Source organism: Choloepus didactylus, chromosome 5 (assembly GCF_015220235.1).
Source record: "Choloepus didactylus isolate mChoDid1 chromosome 5, mChoDid1.pri, whole genome shotgun sequence".
Classification (NCBI taxonomy): Eukaryota; Metazoa; Chordata; class Mammalia; order Pilosa; family Megalonychidae; genus Choloepus; species Choloepus didactylus.
The window spans coordinates 2348394-2370336 of NC_051311.1; the positions used below are offsets into that span (position 1 = coordinate 2348394).

Consider the following 21943-nt stretch of genomic DNA (forward strand, 5'->3'; position numbering starts at 1 on the left):
ACAACTCACCAAGTGAAGGGGCATAAAAAATAAGAACAGGGGGTCTCCTTGGAAAATCACATCTTTAAGGGGGTCATGAGGAAGACTGGGAAAGTGAGGACAAATGGGGTTAGAAAACCCCGCATCATGGCAGATGAAACAAGTGAGTATTTTCCAGTAGAGTTACCTCTGAGATTATGGGATGGTGACAGCCACCGTGCCACAAGCAGTTTGACCCTCTTGTAGATGGGGAACTGTTCCTTGTCTTTGGGAGAAAATCCTCGAGATATCTGAATCCAAATACATCTACGACTAAAAATGTCTTCTTCCTCTTGTACCTGGATTTAGTGTGTGGAAACCAAAACGCTGCAGGAAAAATCTGGGGTCCTGAGCAGAGACGGTGCCGACGAGAACACGCTCCCTCAGCTGGCCGCGGCCATCATCGCGCTGTCCCTCCAAGGCGTTTGTTTGGGACAAACAAGCACGCCTTCCCCAGACTATTTCACGGAATATATTTTCAGTTCCTTGAACAGTACAGATGCTCTTCCCCTCTCAGGTAAGGACATTTCCCATGAATTTAACCTCCCAGTCACCACTCCTAGGTAAACTGTGCCCAAACAAAGGCCTTCTTCCCGATGGCTGGACTCGTCCAGGGCTGCTTTACGGGTGCAAGGCGAAGACGCGGTGATGTCCACGCTGCGATGTCCACGTGGCGATGAGGCAGAGGACAGTCTCTGTCCGTCTAGGTGGTCATTGTGAAACTGTGGCTGTGGGGCCGAAGGCAGAGCCGGCCCCAGCACTGGCTGAAACTTTCCCTCTGCTGGCTGTAGTGCTGGACGGAGGCAGGGGGTGCAGCGCAGAATGAAGACAGAGTTTCCAACCGGTGCCCGAGGTCCAGGAGCAGGTTGCATATGACCATAAAAGTCAGTCATTTGTATCAGTCAGGGTTTTCCAAAGAACAGAGCTGACAGGAGGTGTGTGTGTGTGTGTGTGTGTGTGTGTGTGTGTGTGTGTGCACATATGCACATAGTAAGAGATTTTATTACAGGAATTGGCTCATGTGACCATGGGGATTGATGAGTTTGAATTCCATACAGCAGGCAGCAAGTTGGGAACTCTGATGAAGGCGATGTTGAATTCCCCAGGAGAAGCTCACTGGCTAAAGTAGATGTAGAAATTCTTCTTTCTGACTCCCCAGATCCTCAGTTTTCACTTTAAGACCTCCAACTGTTTGATGATGAAATGCCCCCATTGCTTTGTTGGTTGTAGATGCAATCAGCCATAGATGCAGTCAACTGACTATAGATGCAAATCCTTCTATGAAATACCCTCATGGTAACAATCAGGCCAGAGCTTGCTTGACCAAACTGCTAGAGACCAAAACCTAGCCTAGGTGATGTGAAATTAACCGTAACACCATTAATTTTATTTTTTTATTAGAGAAGTTGTGGGTTTACAGAACAATCATGCATAAAATACAGGATCCCCATGCACCACCCTATTATTAATGCCTTGCATTGGTGTGGTGCATTTGTTACAATTGATGAAATCACATTTTTATAATTGTACTATTATTTAAGAAAGAATGAGGTCATGAAGCATATGACGACATGGATGAACCTTGAGGACATAATGTTGAATGAAATAAGTCAGATACAGAAGGAGAGATATTACATGCTACCACAAATGTGAACTTTGTGAAAAATGTAAAACAAAGGTCTTATATTGTAGAATATAGGGGACCTAGAGGTATACAGCAGCTAGTGAAGGGGGAACAATAATCTAATAAGAACATTGAGGATAATCTCAGTGACATGGGAATGCTCAGGAATAACTATGGTTTGTTAATTTTCTTGGGGTATGGTAGGAGCATATTGGAAGCAATGCAGTTATTTTAGGTTATTTGTTTTTCTTATTCCTTTGTTTTGTTTTGTTTGAATTTTTTTATTTTTTGATAAAGTTTTTTTTTTAAATAATTTTAAATAAAACTAATATGAAAATATGCATCCTTGCCACATTGCTGACTGCCAGCCTTTGGGGTTTTGAGATGGAATGAGACATTGGGGATGACACTGGGATATTTGTTTTAAACATTTCTTTATACTTTCCAAGACCATTGAAAATGAAATGACTTATTTTTTCAATTGGCATTAAAATGCCCTGCCTTGCACACCAAGCGGCCTTCTCGTGCCACGTAGCAGCTGACACGCCTCCTCACAGGGTCCCCGCACAGTGGACCCACTGCTGGGGTCTCAGCCTCCCTGGACGGCACGTCCCCAGCTCTGGATGGAGGATTGGGAGGCAAACACAACTTGGGGCTAAACCTTCTCTGGACTCGTTTACACAACAGATTGAATGATAGATGTGTATTTCTACAATTCATCTGCATTTTCCTATTAACATGAAAGTTGGAATGCAGTTATATCTTGCCATCTAGCTGTCATAACTAGAAAATAAGCAGGGAGAGGCAGGTTGTGTTGAGAATCGTTTTGACGTGGAAACAGGTATTGGAGACTGAGGCCCCGAGTGGCTGAGTTTTGTGGTGAGATTTGTTTCTGTTTCAGCTGAAGGAAGACGTATGATTTCCCTTTCCATGTAAAGGAGAGTGTGTGTGCCTTCTGAAGCCCGGGTCACCCTAAGAAATGTGAGGAGGGCGTTAGGGACAGGGTGTGTGACACCACGAAGGCACATTGCCCATCACTCGCTGGGGACCGTGGTTTAAAGGCCCAAATAATTGCTCATGAGAGACGTTCGGGAGCACCCATGTGGGCAAAACGCAGCCAGTTAGCTCCTGAGAGCCAGAGCTGCCTCGCAGAGGCATTATTTCATCCAATATTGTCTCTGCTTTATTGTTTCTACTCCCCTTTTGGGACTGTCTGAGACTTGTTCACTTTTTTTCTATCCTTTCCTTTCTTTGTTCTTTGTTCTTCCAAGCTGCGTCTCAGCACAGTCAAATGCTTACTCCAGGGCCACAGCGTCCTTGCTCCAAAGCTGCCGCTGAGAAGCGGATGTGCAGTAAGCTGGTTGCAAGTATTTTTTCAAAAATGTTTTTATTATGGAAATTCTCAAGCATAAACAAAAGTGGAGACAATTGCATCGCAGAACCCCATGTACACAGCTTCTGGTTTCAACAACTACATGGGTGAGCTTGTTTCGTACCTGCCTTCACTCCCCCATCACTTGACTCCTCGGAAACAAGTAATCTGTACATATTTCTGTGTGGATCTCTGAATGAGAAGGATTTTCAAAAACATCACAATGAAAAACATTAATCATCACAATTAAAATATTAATAACAATGATTCCTTACTACCATGAAAAATCCAATGTTCACAATTTCCTTATTTTAAAAAAATATATTTTTATTTTTTATTGAATCAGCATCCAAATAAGGTGCACAGAATGCAAATATTGGTGTGTCTTATCTGTTTCTTTTATAGGTGCCATGCCTCCTCTCTCCTCTCTTTTCTTGCAAATTTTTTGTTGGAAGGAAAAGGGGTTGTCTTGTCTGGATTTTGTGAATTGCATGCCTGGTCAGTTAGCCTCTTTTTCTTAGCACTGTGTTTCATGGTTATTGGCTGTTAGACCCAGAGGCTTGATTATTTTGGGTCATTTATTTGGTGACACTGCCTTATGGCTGGCCCTTCCAGCACATGGAAGACACATAACATCTGGTTGTCTCTCTTTTGAGGTGTTATAAGCTATTGGTGATTGTTGCTTAGATTGATTATTATTTAGGCCTTACAGAATGGTGATAGTCTAATTCTTTCATCTCTTCTTCATTTATTAGGGTGGTAATTCTAAAAGGAAAAATTTCCTATCATTGCCATTTCATTTTATCAAGGAACTTAAAGAGAATAAGGATAAATTCTTGGTCCTTTTATTTAATGATTTTAAAAATAATCTGTTGAAATTATTATCTCATTTGGTGCTCAGATGATCCCATCTTTGACCAGTGGAATCTTATTCAAGTTGGCTACTAAGTCCTTTTGGAAAAAAAACCCTAAAATATTTTATATCCATCAATTGTCATTCCCTGTATGTGATGAGTCATTTTTTTCTTGCTACTTTCAAGTTGTGATTTGTCTTTGACTTTCAATAGTTTGATTCGAACTCTTTGGATCTCTTGTTTATTCTGCCTGGTGTTTGATGAGCTTCTTGGATGTTGTAGATTAAGTGTTTACATCAAATTTGGGAAGTTTTTGGCCATTATTTCATCCAATATTGTCTCTGCTTTTTTCTTTCTCCTCTCCCTCTGGAACTGTCTGAAACTTGTTCACTTTTTTCCATCCTTTCCTCTCTTTGTTCTTCATGTTTATTTCTATTACTCTATTTTCAAATTAAGTTATTCTTTCTTCTACCATCTCAAATATGCTGCTGCGCTCCTCTTATGAAATTTTCATTCCAGTTATTGTAATCTTCAACTCCAGGGTTTCTGTTTGAACTTTTATATAATTTCTATAAAAATTTATTGAAAAATCACTATTTTAAAAATTTATTGTTGTCATACATTCCTTTGATTCCTTAAATATGGGTTCCTTTAGTTCTCTGAACATATTTATTATCCCTGAAGTCTTTGTCTGCTAAATCCAACATCTGGAAACACTCAAAGAGACAAATTCCACACCAGTTCTTTTCCTCTGAATATGGGTCACACTTTCCCTTTACCTTGTGAGTCTCATAAATTGTTGTTGAGAATTGACCATTTAAAATAAAACACTGTAGCAATGACAGATTCCAATTTTTGCTCCCACTGGTAATAAAATTTTAGAGAATGTTGAAGACATTTTATTCCACAAGTAGGAAGATGAGTAAATTGACAGAGATTCACCATTATGTTTAATTGCTCTCTGTGTTAATGATTTTTTAAAAGCTTAGAGCCCCCAAAAAGGAAGTAAACAGCAGCCTGTAAACTGGCAACCATGCCTCAGCAGCATGGAAACAAGGCCAGTTTGCCTCTACAGTCTCTGCGCCTGTCTGCTCTCTTTCTGCTTCTATATCATTTTCGTCTCCGAGGCTGCTGAAAGCAGATACCATGAAATGTGTTGGCTCAACAATAGAAACGTATTAACTTCAGATTCGAGGCTGAGAAAAATGTCCAAAGGCATCATCAGGGTGATGCTTTCTTCCTGCAGACTGGCTGCCGGCGACCCTGGGCTCCTCTCCACGTGGCCGGGCACAGGGCGGTGTCTCCTTCTGGCTTCTGTGGTGATTTCTCTCTCTCTCTCTTGTTCTCTCCCCTCCCCCATTTATAAAGAACATTGGTAAGAAGATTAATACCCATCCTGAATGAGGTGGGCCTCACCTTAACTGAAGTCACCTCATCAAAAGATCCTAGTGACAGTGGGTTCACACCCACAGGAATGGATTAACTTTAGGAACGTGCCTTTCTGGGGGACGTGCAGCTTCAAACCACCACATGTGTACACACTTAGGAGGAACATTATTTGATTGACTTAAATACATTAAAGTAATACTCAATGTACGAAGGATGTATAATGCCTCAGGGGATAAGTCTACTAAGAATTAATTTGGCCAGTTCCATCTTTCCATCACATTTTAATAGAGAACACCTGGAAAAGGAAATATTTGGCTTCATGGAGGAATTGCCCTTTTCATCAAGCCTAGAGGATAAATGGTGGGGACACCTTTGTGAGGCTGAAATAGTGTCCACAGCTTAGCCAAGCCCTCGTGCAGGGTCAGTATCCACATGAAGTGTCAGTGCTCTTTGTCTTTGTTTGAGATAAAACCTCGGCTTTTCATTAGAACCAAATTTATTCTATCACGTATCTATGCTGTGGCCTTATGAATTTGTGATTATTTTGGAACTGACTTGCCTTTATTTTATGCTTCACAAGCTTTTGTGTGAAATTTCTAGAACTAGAGCAGCTCCTCAACACTCTGTGGACACAAATCACCTGTAACAGGAGAGAGAAAATCCGCCCACACCAGAGGAAACGGAACGACACGACGGCCCACCACTGGGGTGCCCCTAACGTATCCGCGGCGGTGGACACGGAGCCAGACGCTGGCCCGGTTTCCTGGGGTCAGGTGAGCTCACGTTTCCTCCTGCACTGCCACTCGCCGCTGGCGGATGGAGCCGAGCTGTGGACGTTTTATAAGAAGCAGGCTCTGCTCCTGGGGGGCGTCTGAGGGGTGGGGGGACGTGGCATTACAGAAACACAATGAGGAACGAGCTTCCGACTTAGAGTAGGACGAGGCCTCTGTGGGCAACGGAGAAAGATCTGTGGAGCGGATGGCACCGAGCAGGTTTCCTGAGAAAAGGTGATATGTGAACCTGTAGCCGTATCCGCATCCACACTTCCGGAAGCTGCACTCCACGGGACACCCACTGTCTACCTTGAAGCTTCCTAAATTAGGTGCTGGGCTCAAGCCGGCTTGGGAAATACTGCGGGTCACGTCGGACCACAGCAGATTAAGGTCTCTGGGAGGCCCTTTGGAACGAAACCTCTTTAATCTCACCAAACCCAGCATTGCTCAAACTCTGTAGGATTTCCTCCCCCTGAATTAATTAAAATCCTGCAGAATTAATGCTCAGTGATGATGATTTACATTTACTGAGTTTTTCCTGTGTGTCAGATTGTGCTTTTCCCCTGCACATCCTCCTTTGCTGAGATCAGGTTAGAGTCTATCTTACAGATGAGGACAAAGACATGTACAGCTAACTGTTAATTACCTCAGTTCATGGAAGCCAAAGGCATTATACGTTATGTGTGTCTGTGTGTGTGTGTGTGTGTGTGTGTGTGTGTGTGTGTGGTCTGAGAGCAGGTTCTCTGCTCTTTATTCTTCTTGTTTGCATCTTAAATGGGCAATACTCCTATCTATCTTGACCCTAATTCCTAACACCAAATGCTCCCACAAGTTGAGAATATCATGATTGGCCAATATCACAAACTCTTGCTGATTTATATTTTTAAAAAGTGCATCTCTGTTACCCTTGCCTGGTGTGAAAGGCCTGTGTTAGAGCAGATTCTTTCACACACCTCATGCCGTGTGCAGCTGAAGGCGACAAGGGGGTCCCCGTCCATCGTTGTTGGGGGTCCTCCTTCTCGGCCTTGTCTCTCCGGGTGGGATCGCCGTGCCCGACGGCCACCCTGTGTAAAGAGCAGACAGAGGCCATCCCTGAAGGGTGAGGCCCGCGTCCTCTCGGGGGTCATAGTCCTTTCCTGCTGCCCTGCGAGGCAAACGAAGCGACCGCTTCATGGTCTCGGTCTCTGCCCAGGGCACCACGGTCCTCCTGGCTTCGAGGACCCGGCCATGTTGCTCAGAGCAGCAGCTCTCTCAGCGGGGCCCTGGGCCGGCAGCCTGGGTGTCACCCCGGAATGTTGGAAATGCAGGTCCCTGGGCCCCACTGCAACCTGCTGACTCAGAAACCCTGGGCCCCTCAGGTGACGCTGACACACTCAGGTTGAGAACCACTGATTTCACACGGACGTGTGTGCTGCCTCCGTCACCACGTGCACGGCTACCTCGAAGCTTGATGGAGAGGAACAAGGATGCTGTAAAGTTAAAGACTGCTGGCTAGATCATTCATCTTCTTTATTAAAAATACTTTGTCTTTGAAATTTTAAAAGATATAATGAATCACCTTTAAGGCCATTTGTGTTAAGGAATTTGGTGAATGTCAGGGACACTGAAGCCGAGAGCAGAATAACCTGGCCCAGGAGCCACCACTCCTGAACGGGCCGCTGTCTGCGTCTGGGTAAGGACGCGCGGCCTCTGCGCGGGGATGTCTGTCTGTCCTTGCTGGCCGGTCAGCCTCTCTCCAATAAGACTGTTTATCAAGGACTCATCATCAAATGTTGCTTGCTAGTCTCCCTTTCTGTTTGTCAGTATTTTTAATGACAAAGTTCTTATGTTTCATTAGTAACAAATGGTGCAAAAGAGAATAATGTCTCTGGCACAAATTATTTTGTTAACGAGAGATCCCCCACGAGCCCGGCTTTCTGGCACCGCTCCTTGCCGTGGAAGCCTTGCCGAGCTGTGCCCGTGTCCTCCCGAGACGCCATCCTCATGGATGGGGGTGAGGGGACAGCTGCTGGGAACCAGGATCCCACCCTGAGGCCAAACCCCAGCCCGAGGTGAGCCCGACTGCGGCTCTGCTGGACACTCGTCACCTGCCTCTCGGGACGCGCTGACCCCCCCGCCCTGGGCCCCGAGCTGGACGGTCACTCTGAAGGTGGGGCCGTGGGTGCGCTGAGAAGAGGGGCCAGGCTGGGAGGGAGCGCGGGTGCAGGAGCAGCAGCCGGGACCACCTGGCCCTCAGAGACGCAGCGGGAGCCTTGGGGGCTGCTTTCCTGGCTCCCGGCCGCAGCCCTGCCGAGGCGGGCGCCTTCCCCTCCCCGTGTCCCAGGGCCGCTGTGACAAACCGCCCCGGCTCAGCGGCTCAGCACCACAGGCTTTATCCCTTACTGTTCCGGGGCTCCTCCATGCTCCCGGCTTCCGGAGGTGGGCTTGTTCCTTGGCCCCTGGCGCCATCACTGTCTCCGATTGCTTCCCTCCAACAAGGGTTCCTGGATAACCCACAAGGGACCCCTTTACATGGTCCTTAATGGACCCCCCTACTGCAGAAGGAGCTCTCACCGGCTTCCGGGATCGGGTTCCGTGAGCTTCCCGAGCCCTTCCCTGCCAGCACGGCCTCCTCTTGGCTTCGCTGCTGAGATGTTTCTGTTCCTGCAACCAAACAGTGCCTGAGCGAGATGCTTGTCATCCATGGAATCATTCCAGAAGAGTCTTATGTGGGAAAAATCATAGCACGGTGTCCCGTCATCCCCTGATGAACGTGCCTTCGTTCTGTAGCGCGGGGAGCGGGCCTTGGCCATCACTGAGCTCACTGCAACCAGAGACAGCTCGCCGGGACCTTGCACCGGGTGCTGCAGTGGAAAACGTCATTCGTGCAAGTGATGACGCCAACCCCGTTCTCACACTAAACTTTTGAATGTAATTTTCAAGACACAAAATGTCAGCTCTTAACATTTCAGGGATGGACAAATGCCTGGTGGCAATTTAAAAGACCTATTGCATTTGCTGTTTATTTACAGTTCTTCTCTCATAAATGAGTCTACACGATATGAAAAAAATTGTTTACATGAAATTTTAATTGTAAAATTGTAAAGTTAAAAGTCAGTAAGTCCCTAGGAAATAACAATGAGTTCATCCATTTTTATGGAGTGGGTTGCTGATCGAGGGAGCCGTGCTGTTTGGCGTTTCTATACCAGCTGGGTGACGCAGCATTCACGTCTTAGAATACCAACCTTATGTTTGCTACTTTTCACGTACACGTTGCCTCCATCAGTTAGTGTTGGAGCCTGCAGATGGCCCGGCGACCGAGAGCCCCGCTTAGCGTGCAAACCACAGCTCTTTGATGCACAGGTGTGCACCTGGCACGACAGCCAGAGCGTGCAGCTCCCAGAAGCTGCTCAGCACGTTGGGAAGCTCCGGGCATCTTTCCGAAAGGCAGATTGTGCACGAAACTCCTGAATCGTGCTGGTGGTAAGGAAAGTGAGAGTCAGGGAACAAAAGGCCTGTAGGTTATTTGTGGGTGACAGGCCGCAGGCAATGTACCCGACAGCTTCCTGCGTTCGCTGCAGCTGCCCATTCGGTGTCCCCCCCACCCCCCATCGGCGCTCTGCGGTGCCTTGGTGTGGTGATGGTGTGCTTTCTCCCTGCAGACGTGCCTCTCTGCCAGGCAGCTGGCGGAGATATTTTCACGGAGCGGCCGCTCGCCTGTGTCTAAGGAGGTCTTCAAGCAGATGAGTCCAGCAATCATCCAGCAACTTCTCAGCTGCTCCTGCCGGCTTCCCGAGGACCCGCCAGCCAAGCTGCTGCCCTCCACCCTGGAGAGTGAGTTCTGTTTCCTCAAGGGAGGCTCCGTGTTGTGTCGTCACTCAGAAAGCCCACAAATAACCCACAAATAACCCGATGAGTGTGGACACCCAGCAAATTCAGGATGTCAGTAGAGACCAGGCCCCACACTGAGCATTTTACACTCATCAGCTCATTTAGTCCCACAAGGATGCGCAGTAATAATCCGTTTACATTTAAGCCACTACTGATACTACATGACTTTCTTTTGCCATTTTACTCTTTAGCCTTTGTAAGTGTTATACTTTTTTTATCCCTCACTTCCATTAATGCCTCCTTTTATATTTATTTGCTATTTTTGTGTTGTACCATGTTGACTGTCTTCTCATTTCTACCTGGATATATTTTTCAGCTATTTTCCTTGTGGTTATCATGGGGTTAAAATTGAACATTCTAAATATATAACAGTCATATTTGGTTTGATCCCAACTTAACTTCAATACCATGGACATATACATTTCCTATACTTCACTTTCCCCGTGCCATTTTTTGTACTTGTTACCATTTATATCTTTGTACATTGTGTGTGCAAAACATAGATTTATTATTACTTTTATGCATTTGCATTTTAGTACCTGTAGGAAGTAAGAAGGGGAGTTACGTACCAAACAATACAATACAATAATATTGGCATTTATAATTTCTCAAGTGGCTACTCTTACTGCAGGTCTTTCTTTCCTTATGCTGCTTTGAACCACTGTCTATTGTCCTTTCCTTTCAGTCTGAAAAGCTCCCTTTAGCATTACTTGGAGGGCTGGTCTAGTAGTTTTGAACTCCCTCAACTTTTGTTTATCTGAGAATGCCTTAATCTCTCATATTTTTTTAAATTCAGTTTTATTGAGATATATTCACATACCATACAATCATCCATGGTATAAAATCAACTGTTCACAGTACCATTATATAGTTGTGCATTCATCACCCCAATCTATTTTTTGAAACTTTTCCTTATACCAGAAAAAGTAAAAATAAATTAATAAAGAATAAAAATAAAAAAAGAACACCCAAATCATCCCCCCACCCTATTTTTCACTTAGTTTTTGTCCCCATTTATCTACTCGTCCATCCATACACTGGATAAATGGAGTGTGAGCCACAAGGTTTTCACAATCACACTGTCACCCCTTGTAAGCTACATTGTTATACAATTGTCTTCAAGAGTCAAGGCTACTGGGTTGCAGTTTGATAGTTTCAGATATTTACTTTTAGCTATTCCAATACAATAAAACCTAAAAACAGTTATCTATTCAGTGCACAAGAATGTCCACCAGAGTGACCTCTCTACTCCATTTGAAATCTCTCAGCCACTAAAGCTTTACTTCGTTTCATTTCACATCCCCCTTTTGGTCAAGAAGATATTCTCAATCCCACAATGCTGGGTCCAGATTCATCCCCAGGAGTCATATCCTGCGTTGCCAGGGAGATTTACACCCCTGGGAGTCGGGTCCCACGTAGTGGGGAGGACAGTGAGTTCACCTGCCGAGGTGGCTTAGTTAGAGTTAATCTCTCATTTTTGAAAGAGTTTCTCACCAGATATAGAATTTTTGGCTGCCAGTTGTTTTCTTTCAGCACTTTAAATATTTCAACCCTCTGCCTTCCTGCATCCACAGTTTCTGATTAGAAATTGGCCCTCAGTCTAATTGGGACCCACTTGGATGTAACACGTTGCTTTTCTCTGGCAGCTTTCAGGACTCTCTCCTTGTCCTTTGCATTTGACAGTGTAGTGACTATATGACGGGGTGTGTTTTTCTTCTTGTTTATCCAGTTTGGTGTTCTCTGAGCTTCTTGGATATGCATAGTCACATCTTTTTCTAAGTTTGGGAAGTTCTCTGTCATAGTTTCTTTGACTGTTCCTTCTGCCCCTTTTTCTTTTTCTTCTCCTTCTGGGACTCCCATAATGTGTGCATTGGTGGGCTAGATGGTGTCCTAGGCTGTTTTAGCTTTTGATATTTCTTTTCTCTTTCTGCTCCTCAGCCTGACTCATTTCATGTGTCTTGTCTTCAGGTTCACTGCTTATTTCTTCTGCCAGCTCCAATCTGCTCTTGAAACCCTCTTGGGCATTTTTCATTTCAGTTATTGTTTCTTCAACTCCAGTAGTTCTGTTTCCTTTCCAAAATTTCTTTCTCTTTACTTAGACTCTCATTTTGTTCATTCATTGTTTTCCTATTATCCTGTAGTTCTCTCTCTGTACTTTCCTTCATCTCCTTGAGCATTTTAAAGATCATTTTTAAAGGCTTTGTTCCATATGTCCACATGGTCATCTTTTTCTTGGTGTTTTCTGGATTTTTATCCTCTTCCTTTGAATGGGCCATCATTTCCTGATCTTTCTTTGTCTTGTACTCATTTGTTTCACTCTGTACATTTTAATATTTTAAAATGTTAACTCTGAAATTACTCCCTGGGGTGTCTATTTCTTGGTTTTGTAACCCGCTGGCGATAAGACAGAGATTTTCTTGAGCCTCGGCCCTCCTCTCAGGGAGGCCTGCCCAAGGTGAATGCAGTGTGCAGGGTTTTCCCTGTCTTTCTAGGCCTCTGTCTTGTCCTGGGATCTTGCTTGCTAGTTGTTTGGGGGTCCCCTGTTTACAGGAGCTTGGTTGTCCCCTCTGTTTCCCAGGGACAGGCCTCGTCCCCCAGGTGTCTGCAGCCGGCAGGACTTGTCCCAGACTGTCCGTCCACCTCTATAGTTTCTCACACTCCTTTTGTTGTCTCTGCTGCCTCTGCCTGGAGGGCACATTCTGGGTGGAGGGTCACCCCGGAGGGTCTTTCCCAGCAAACAGGGCCAGGGACACAGGAAGGGGGCACAGACCAGCTCCAAAGTGCTCTGGGGAGGGGTCAGGAGGGGCTCCAAGGGCTTCTCCAGTGGCTCCCACAGCTGAGCTCCCCTGGCCTGCCCGGCAGACGCAGCTGTCAGCTCACTGACCCTGCAGCCCTGAGGGAGCGCAGCGCCTTCAAATCCCCACAGCCTCAGCCCCTCTCCAGCGAGGACTGAAAACAACAGCTGCCCTCAGAGCAGGGACCCAGTGGTCCTAATGTGCTAATCAAAAGTCGTGATCAGTGATGGTCCGAGCACACCCCTGATCCTGAGGGAGAGGATTTTTAGGTCCCTTTCTGTCACCAGCAGCGAGCCAGGGACTGGGCCCCAGGAAGCCCCATGTGAGTGGGGGTGGGCGCTGGTGGCTGCAGGATGGAGAGAGAAATTTCCAGCTCTTTACTGCAGTTTATCAGCCTCTTCTTCCTGCTCTTCCCTGGCTGCTGCACAGCGTTCTTCTGCTTCTAGAGTTTCAAAATAGTGGTTTCCGACAGTTCCTGCCTGTTTAAGAGCTGTTTTGGTGGAAGGACTGAGTCCTGGAGCTCCTGCTCCACCCTCTTCCCTGGAATTCTCTCCAGAGTTTAATTTTGTGGTTATCCTCCATCATCATCTACAAATCAGTTTGCCCTAACTTGATAGTGACTTACATAAGGGAAAAGCAGATTGTTTGCCCTCAATATACATATTCAAAGGAAAATGATGGCAGGGGCCCCCCATTTCATTTAAACTTACTCTGGGAACTCTGAGAATCTGTTTCTTTTCTTCTCTCCTTTCCTTAATCCTCTCTTATGTGTGTTTGTTTTTAGGTTGAACAATCTTAAAATATTGCACTTTCCAAATATTAAAAAAAATTCCTGGAAGCTTAGAAACCTGGACTAGGTCACAGTGGTTATAAAAAATGACTGCAGTTATCCGAAAACATGGGCTTTCCAAATTTAGGCTGTCAACCACTGCACATTCAGTGACGCTCTCGCACATTTGAGTCATGGGGAGTGACACTTTTGTCATTACAAATTATTTTGAGATGTTTTGGAGGAAAAGTGGGTTCTGGATGGGCCCAGACCCCACCCTCCTGGTTGTGGCTCCCAGGCCTTCGGGTGCCCCGGGAGAGAAGGGGCTGGAAAGGACTCGGATTCCTTGGGGACGGGCAGGGACCCAGGTGCCCTGGACAGTGTCCACGCTGCCCTGGCAATTGGGGCCAGAGTGGCTTCAGCACACCAGGGGGGCGGAGAGGTCTATGGGGGGGGTGCCCAGCGGGGCACCCGGGCTTCACCTGCGGCCCCAACCACCCTCCCCAGAGTTCGGCTACGGCTCAGCAGCTGTGGTGCTGCTGGTGCTGGGCTCGGCACTGGTCACCCTGCCACTAGGGACCCGCGGCTGCCCGAGGGACCACCACCCACTGCTGCAGCTGTTCGTGGGCCTGGCCGCTGGCGCCCTGAGCGGGGACGCACTGCTGCACCTCATCCCCCAGGTAAGGGGCTGGGGGCTCTGCTGGGCATGGGTCCCCAGGCATGAGTGACCCACGGTCCAGGCTGGTCCTGGAAGGAGAGACTGTGCCCCAAAGCCGCTGACACTGGCAGGGGAGGGGGCGACCCGGGTGGCCCACTGGTTAGAAGGGTGCTGGCAGGTGAGGAGACAGCTAACACCCCCATCCCCCTGCTGCCCCCACATGCCAGGCTGCTCTCAGCCCTGCTGCTCCCAGGGGCTACGCCCCCCGCCCTCACGGGTGCTTTCTGTCTGGGTGCAGCCGGGCCGGGCATTGCTCTCCTGCCCTGGGGCCCCTCCACAAAAGCCGTCCACTGCCCCCTCCCAGCCCAGCTCCTGGGTGAGGACCATCTAGCAGGACCCAGCTCCCAAGCCCTGGGTGAGGGCCGTCCAGCAGGGACCCCTCCCAGCCCAGCCCCTCTGTCCCCTGCCCCAGGGCCCCTCCCCACCAGCTGCAGCCCCTCGCTGGCCCTCTGCCCTCCCAACCTCAGGGACGATCATCTCCCAGGGGTGCTGGTCTCCAGGCACCGCCCTACCCCAGCTGACTGTACCTCTGACCCACACGTGCCTCTCCTTCCGGCCGACCAACAGCCCCTAGCTCCCCTTCAGAAACTGGGAGCCCCAGGGGCACGGCCTTGTCCAAGCCCCCCAGGTTCTCTACTTGGCAGAAGTGAAACGGCTGAGGCCCAAGGTGCCACATTGTCTTCAGATGAGGTTTATTTCCCTCTGAAATCTCCTACCCTGAATGGACAGATGATCTCCCCTCTACAGAGCCTGAGGTTTTAGAATTTTCCACAAGCCTCTGGCAACTTCCTCCAGACTCATTCTTACTCCTTAGAGGCTCAGTAATTATTGGATGCTCTGAGATCCTCAAAGTGAACATTAGAGTAATGAAACAAACCATCTATTTTAATTCCCCTAGAAATCTATTTTCTGGAAACATCTCAGGGCTTACTGGCTAGAGGCAGTGGTGAGGCCATTTTCTAGGTCACCGAGGGTCAGCAGAGCTGCCCACAACCCAGGGGCCTGGGAGACAACCGCCTGGGTCTCCAGGGGTGGCAGCCGGGGGTCTGAGGGCTCGAGGGCTGTGCCCCTGCCCCACACAGTTACCTTACAGAGGGGCCACAGCAGCTGAGCGGGTTTCCTGAAACTAGAAGACATCATTTTAACTTGAGAAAAGGTGTGAGGAAACAGTACTGGAAAGAGGCGGCAGGATGCAGCCCAGCTGGAGACAAGCCTGGCGAAGCCCCGGGCGGAGCAGCAGGTCCCGATGTGACCCGCAGCGAGCTCCCAGGGGTCCACACGGAAGAGAATGACGCCCAGTAATGCTTTCTTTTTTCCATTAGCTAACTGTATTGATTCAAAGATCTGCCTTTTATTCTGAGACCATAGGTCTTCTGGATTTTTAAAACTTTTGTTATTTAATATTGCAAAACACTCCATTTTATGTTAAGAAAAACCTCCATTTTTTGAAATAACAGTAATTACACCTATTTTGTTGATTTCCTTTAAGTCCTTAGCATGAGAAATAGTTGACTAGCATTTGTTGGTTGTTAGTTATAGACATATCTATATGCTCATATGCAGATATATGCACACATAGATGTATATGCACGTGCATACTTAAATACACATGTGTGAACACATACACATGCGATAGACACACATATAATTTCTTTTCTTTAATTTACTGATCACCAACATCCTAAATCCATAAACCACAGAGCTCTTTCACAAACTTGTTTCTCCTGGGGATGTGGTGAGTTACACAATGATTTATGTGCTCGTGAGATCAACAACGGGATATGCGACTAGATAGGAAATTCCTAATCACGTTTTATTTCTGTCCGTGTCCCCGAGTGCTGACGCAGCACTGGGCATATGTACATCCCCAACAGGGAAGGCCTTCCAGGTGGATTTCTTTCTTACCTGAACAATTACAGAAGTCTGCTTTAATTGCAGTGGGGTGTGGGGAGAATAAATCCCAGATGAAATCTGTCTTTGTATCCATTTTGGATAGGAAATATACTAAGTTATTGTAAAGCATTGCTTTGTGTTAACAGATGTAGCTTGAACTCCTGAAAAAAAAATCAGTTAAAGGACTGAGAATGTACGAGAATCTCGGCCACTGGCTGAAGTAAAGCTCAGGTTCTTCCTGCTCAGGAGTGTGAGCCACTCGACGGGATCCCCTGTTCTCTAGTGCGTGCATGTTTTTATCTGGCCCTGACTATGCTGTGGAGGGAACTCACATGTCCTAAGGTAAACCAGGCTCTGAGTGATTTCAGGAATTGTTGTGGGGTCCCCAGGATGACAGATCCATCCCACACTGGATCCATGGTGGCATGTTTAAATTATCTAAAGTTCCAACTTTTCATTTTTATTTTTTATCCAGATTCTTGGCATGCATAAGCAGAAAGCCTCAGAGTCCGGGCATTTCCATGAAAGCGAGAGCCATATTTGGAAACTGTTGGGATTAATTGGAGGCATCCATGGATTTTTCTTGCTAGAAAAATCTTTTATTCTTCTTCTGTCACCAAAGGCCAAGGTATGCTTTATACTATATTTATCTTTTGCTGTAGTGTTTGTTGAAACTCATCTTTTATTTAGAAAGTACTTCTTCAAAAGCAATGGCCTCAGGTGGCAAGATGGTGGCATACAGAGAGGTGGAAATTAGTGGGCCCCCCTGGAACAATGAACAAACAATGAGGAACAACTAGTAAACAATCTGGAATAACTGCTGGGGGACAACCGTGACTGTCCACACATCATACACCAACCTGGATTGGGAGAAATGCATGAGATCATAGCATAAAATCTGTAAGTAAAAACTGCAGAGCCACACTGGGAGCCCTCTACCCCCATGGCAGGCTGAGCTGTGGGAGAAAGCAGCATTTCCAGAGCGAGCAAATATAGTTTAGTCCAGCTTCAACTGGAGTCTTAATTAACAAATGTGAACTGCTGAATACAAGCTGCAACCCCCCAACAAGCAGACAGAGGCTTTTAGTGATGACTAACCTTAAAGAACCAGAAGACTCATCTGTCCCAGGAAGGGAAACCCAGAAGACCAAGTGTTACTGCTGGCAGACGAGTGAAACTGTGGGACCATGGACTGGCCCTGAAGGGGGGCTTTGTCTCCCTTTTTCTCTCTCTGTCAACCTGAGCAGCTCAGTGGAGAAAGCCTCAGCTGTTTTCAGCTCTCAGCGCTCTGACCCAGACAAGGGTGGTGTGCCGGTTTGAGTGTATTGTGTCCCCCAAATGCCATTATCTTTGTGGTCTTGTGTGGGGCAGAAGTTTTGGTGCTGGTTGGATTTGCTTGGAGTGTGCCCCACCCAGCTGTCGGTGATAATTTTGATGAGATGTTCCCATGGAGGCGTGGCCCCGCCCATTCAGGGTGGGCCTTGATCGGTGGAGCTATATAAATGAGCTGACTCAGAGAGAGGAAACGAGTGCAGCTGGGAGTGATGTTTTGAAGAGGAGCAAGCTTGCTAGAGAGGAACGTCCTGGGAGAAAGCCGTTTTGAGGCCAGAGCTTTGGAGCAGACGCCAGCTGCCTTCCTAGCTAGCAGAGGTTTTCCGGATGCCATTGGCCATCCTCCAGTGAAGGTACCCGATTGCTGAGGTGTTACCCTGTACGCTTTGTGGCCTTAAGAATGTAACTGTATAGTGAAATAAACCCCCGTTTTATAAAAGCATATCCATCTCAGGTGTTTTGCATTCTGCAGCATTAGCAAACTAGGACAGATTTTGGTACCAGAGAAGTGGGGTGCTTTTGCTGCTGAGTTTGCAAATACCAAACATGTTGGAACAGCTTTTTAAATGGATAAGGGGAAGATTCTGGAAGAATTGTGAGGAGCTTGATAGAAAAGGCCAAAACTGCTTTAAAGAGCCTGTTTGTGGAAATATGGACTCTAAAGATACTTCTGATGAGGCCTTGAACAGAAATGGTGAATGTGTTGTTGTAAACTGGAAGAAAGGCAATCCTTGTTTTAAAGTGGCACAGAATTTGGCAAAATTGAGTCCTGGTGTCAGATGGAAGGAAGAATTTAAAAGCAACAACCTGGAATACTTAGCTGAGGAGATCTCCAGACTACGTGTGGAAGATATAACCTGGCTTCTCCTTGCAGCTTATAGTAAAATGTGAGCAGAGAGAGATAAACTTAGAACTGAACTCTTGGATTCCAAGAAACCAGAAGCTGATGGCTTGGAAAATTACAAGCTTCCAGGGGTTGGAATCCCAGAAGCTACAGCCCAACGTGAGGATGTAACCAAACATGGAACCCAGCCACCATTTCAGTACAAGCCAGGATTGGAGATGGAATTATCCAGAAAGGATTTGTGGAAAGTCCTATTGTCTGATGGCTTTGACCCCTGCATGCTTCATGCAAAGCCAACAGAATTTTTGCGAGATCTTTATAGACAGAGCCATTGCCGGTCTGGACTGGAGGAGACAGACAAGGAAAAAATTGAAGGAAAAATCTCTTCAAAGACAGAGCCATGGAGGTTGAGGTCTGGAGTCAGGAGGTCTCGGGCTGGGAGAGCAGAGCAGCCCACATGCATGGAAAGGGTGAGTTTGCCCTGGAGGTCAAGGGCGGGCTTTCCGCCTCGATGCTCTGGAAGAGTTTTGCCACCTCAGGTCCCAAAGAGGGTGGAGCACATTTCCAGGGAATTGAGGAGAGCCTGGCTGCCACCCCACTGTTCTGAAGGGGTTGAGCGTGTGCCCCGGAGATGGAAGGGAATCCGGGAGCTGCCCCGAGGTTTGAGGAGGGTGGAGTCGAGAAGGTGGTCTCCCCAATGTGTGGAAATGTTGGAGCACTCACCCAAGCATTTGGAGAGGAAACAGCTGCCAAAAAGGCCCTTGGGAAGGGTTAGGCTCCCACTCTCTCAAGCCCCAAGGATGCAACGTTGTTCTGTTAATGACTCGCAGACTTTGAAATCTAATGGAGTTTGTTCTGCAGGTTTTAGGAATTGTTTTGGTCCTGTTAACCCTGTTTTCCTTACTGTTTCTCCTTATGGCAGTGGAAATGTTTATCCTATGAATGTCTCTCCTTTGTGTATTGGGAGCACATAACTTGTTCTAAGTTCACAGATCCACAGCTAAAGAAAAATTATGCCTTAGGACTGACCACGCCTAAATTGATTTTGATGGGATTTTGTACTTGACTATCGTTACTGAGATGATGTAAGTTTCTGTGATATTGTGATGAAATGAATGTGTTTTGTATTTGGAAAGATAATGTCATTTTGGGGTCCAGGGGGTGGAATGTGCCGGTTTGAGTGTATTGTGTCCCCCAAATGCCATTATCTTTGTGGTCTTGTGTGGGGCAGAAGTTTTGGTGCTGGTTGGATTTGCTTGGAGTGTGCCCCACCCAGCTGTGGGAGATGATTTTGATGAGATGTTCCCATGGAGGTGTGGCCCCGCCCATTCAGGGTGGGCCTTGATCGGTGGAGCTATATAAATGAGCTGACTCAGAGAGAGGAAACGAGTGCAGCTGGGAGTGATATTTTGAAGAGGAGCAAGCTTGCTAGAGAGGAACGTCCTGGGAGAAAGCCGTTTTGAGGCCGGAGCTTTGGAGCAGACGCCAGCTGCCTTCCTAGCTAACAGAGGTTTTCCGGACGCCATTGGCCATCCTCCGGTGAAGGTACCTGATTGCTGAGGTGTTACCTTGTACGCTTTGTGGCCTTAAGACTGTAACTGTGTAGTGAAATAAACCCCCGTTTTATAAAAGCCTATCCATCTCTGGTGTTTTGCATTCTCCAGCATTAGCAAACTAGGACAGGTGGAGAGAGCAGAGACAGAGAGACTATTCAAATGCAGATGATAACTCCCTAGGGGGATGTATCTTCCCTAAGAGGAAGGAGGTGGGGCCCAGCTCTACCACCTGCCTTCCATTCAGAACCAGGCCCCAGAGCCTGGGGGAAAACAGCCATGGGCCACACCTCCTTACACCAGTCTGGAGTGGCAGGCTGACAGGTGCCACCTGCTGGGCAGGTTAGGAAAAGCACAGTGCCCAGAGGCCTCACAGGAAAGACTGTCAATCTCTAAGACACACCTGTTTTGTGAAACACGATACTGAATATTGCCTCCTTATAAGACCTGAACCCGTTCTGGTCTGGAAAAACCTGATTGGAGTAACCAGGGAAACCAGATGCTCAGAAAACAGAAAACTACAACCTACACTAAGAAAACCGAAGATATGGCTCTGTCAAAGGAACAAACTTACCCTTCAACTGAGATACAGGAATAGAAATAACTAATGCTAAATCAATTCAACAAGTTTAGGGAAGATATAGAAAAAGAGATGAAGGGTATAATGAAAACAGTGGACAAACATAAGGTAGGAATTGAACGTTTGAAAAAAACAACTGGCAGAATCTATGGAAATGAAAGGCACAACACAAGAGATGAAAGACACAATGGAGACGTACAATAGCAGATCTTGAGAGGCAGAAGAAAACATTAAAGATCTGGAGAACAAGAAATCCACACATAAAAGAACAGATAGGGAAACAAATGGAAAAATATGAGCAACATCTCAGGGAATTGAATGACAACATGAAACACATGAATGTACATATCATGGGTGTCCCAGAAGGAGAAGAGAAGGGAAAAGGGGCAGAAGCACTAATAGAGGAAATAATCAATGAAAAGTTCCCATCTCTTATGAAAGACATAAAATTACAGATCCAAAAAGCACAGCATACCTGAAACAGAAGAGATCTGAATAGGCCTATGCCAAGACATTTAATAATCAGATATTCAAATGTCAAAGACAAAGAGAGAATACTGAAAGCAGCAAGGGAAAAGCAATCCATCACATAGAAAAGAAGCTTGATAAGACTATGTGAGGATTTCTCAGCAGAAACCATGGGGGCAAGAAGGAAGTGGGATGATATATTTAAGATACTGAAAGAGAAAAACCGCCAACCATGAATCCTATATCTGGCAAAACTGCCCTTCAAATATGAGGGAGAGTTTAAAATATTCTCTGACAAACAGAAAATGACAACATTTGTAAACAAGAAACCTGCTCTACAGGAAATACTAACAGGAGCACTATAGACAGAAAGGAAAAGACAGGAGTGAGAGGATTGGAACACAATTTTGGGTGATGGTAGCACAGCAATGTAAGTACACTGAACAAAGATGATTGTGAGTATGGTTGAAAGGGGAAGGTTAGGAGAATGTGGGACACCAGAAGGAAAGAGGAAAGATAAAGACTAGGACTGTGTAACTCAGTGAAACCTAGAGTGCTCAACAATTGTGATAAAATGTACAAATATGTGTTTACATGAGGGAGAACAATGAATGTGAACCCTGCAAGGTGTTAAAAATAGGAAGGTATTGGGGGGAAATACAATCAATGCAAACTAGAGACTATAGTTAACAGAAACATTGTATTGTGCTTCCTTTAATGTAACAAAAGCAATATACCAAGGTAAATGCATGTAAGAGGGGGACACAAGGGAGGGGTATGGGACTCTTGGCATTGGTGATGTCTGACTCTTTTATTCTACTTTAGTTTAATGCTATCTTTTCTTTTGTTGCTTCTAGCGATCATGTTTTTTTTTTCTCTTTCTTTTTTCTTTTTCTTTTGTCTTTCTACCTTCTTTGACACTTCCTCCTTCTTTGTGGAAGAAATGGAGATGTCCTTATATAGATAATGATGACGGTGGTGTCTACATAAATTTTTGTGACCATACAGAGAACCACTGATTGTTTACTAAGGACAGAATGTATGGTGTGTGAACAAAATCTTCTTTAAAAAAAATAGGTTGATGAAGAAAC

The 21943-nt window shown here is 46.3% G+C and overlaps 1 protein-coding gene across 1 annotated transcript in view; it reads left to right on the plus strand.

Moving 5' to 3' along the window:
• SLC39A12 (solute carrier family 39 member 12) overlaps nt 1–21943 on the plus strand; it is a 58242-nt gene that overhangs the window by 8582 nt on the left and 27717 nt on the right. The window contains exons 3-7 of the mRNA XM_037837377.1: nt 328–535; nt 5858–6030; nt 9672–9843; nt 13972–14144; nt 16551–16703. Of these exons, the coding sequence (XP_037693305.1) occupies nt 328–535; nt 5858–6030; nt 9672–9843; nt 13972–14144; nt 16551–16703 (879 nt within the window). The remainder of the gene's footprint in view (nt 1–327; nt 536–5857; nt 6031–9671; nt 9844–13971; nt 14145–16550; nt 16704–21943) is intronic.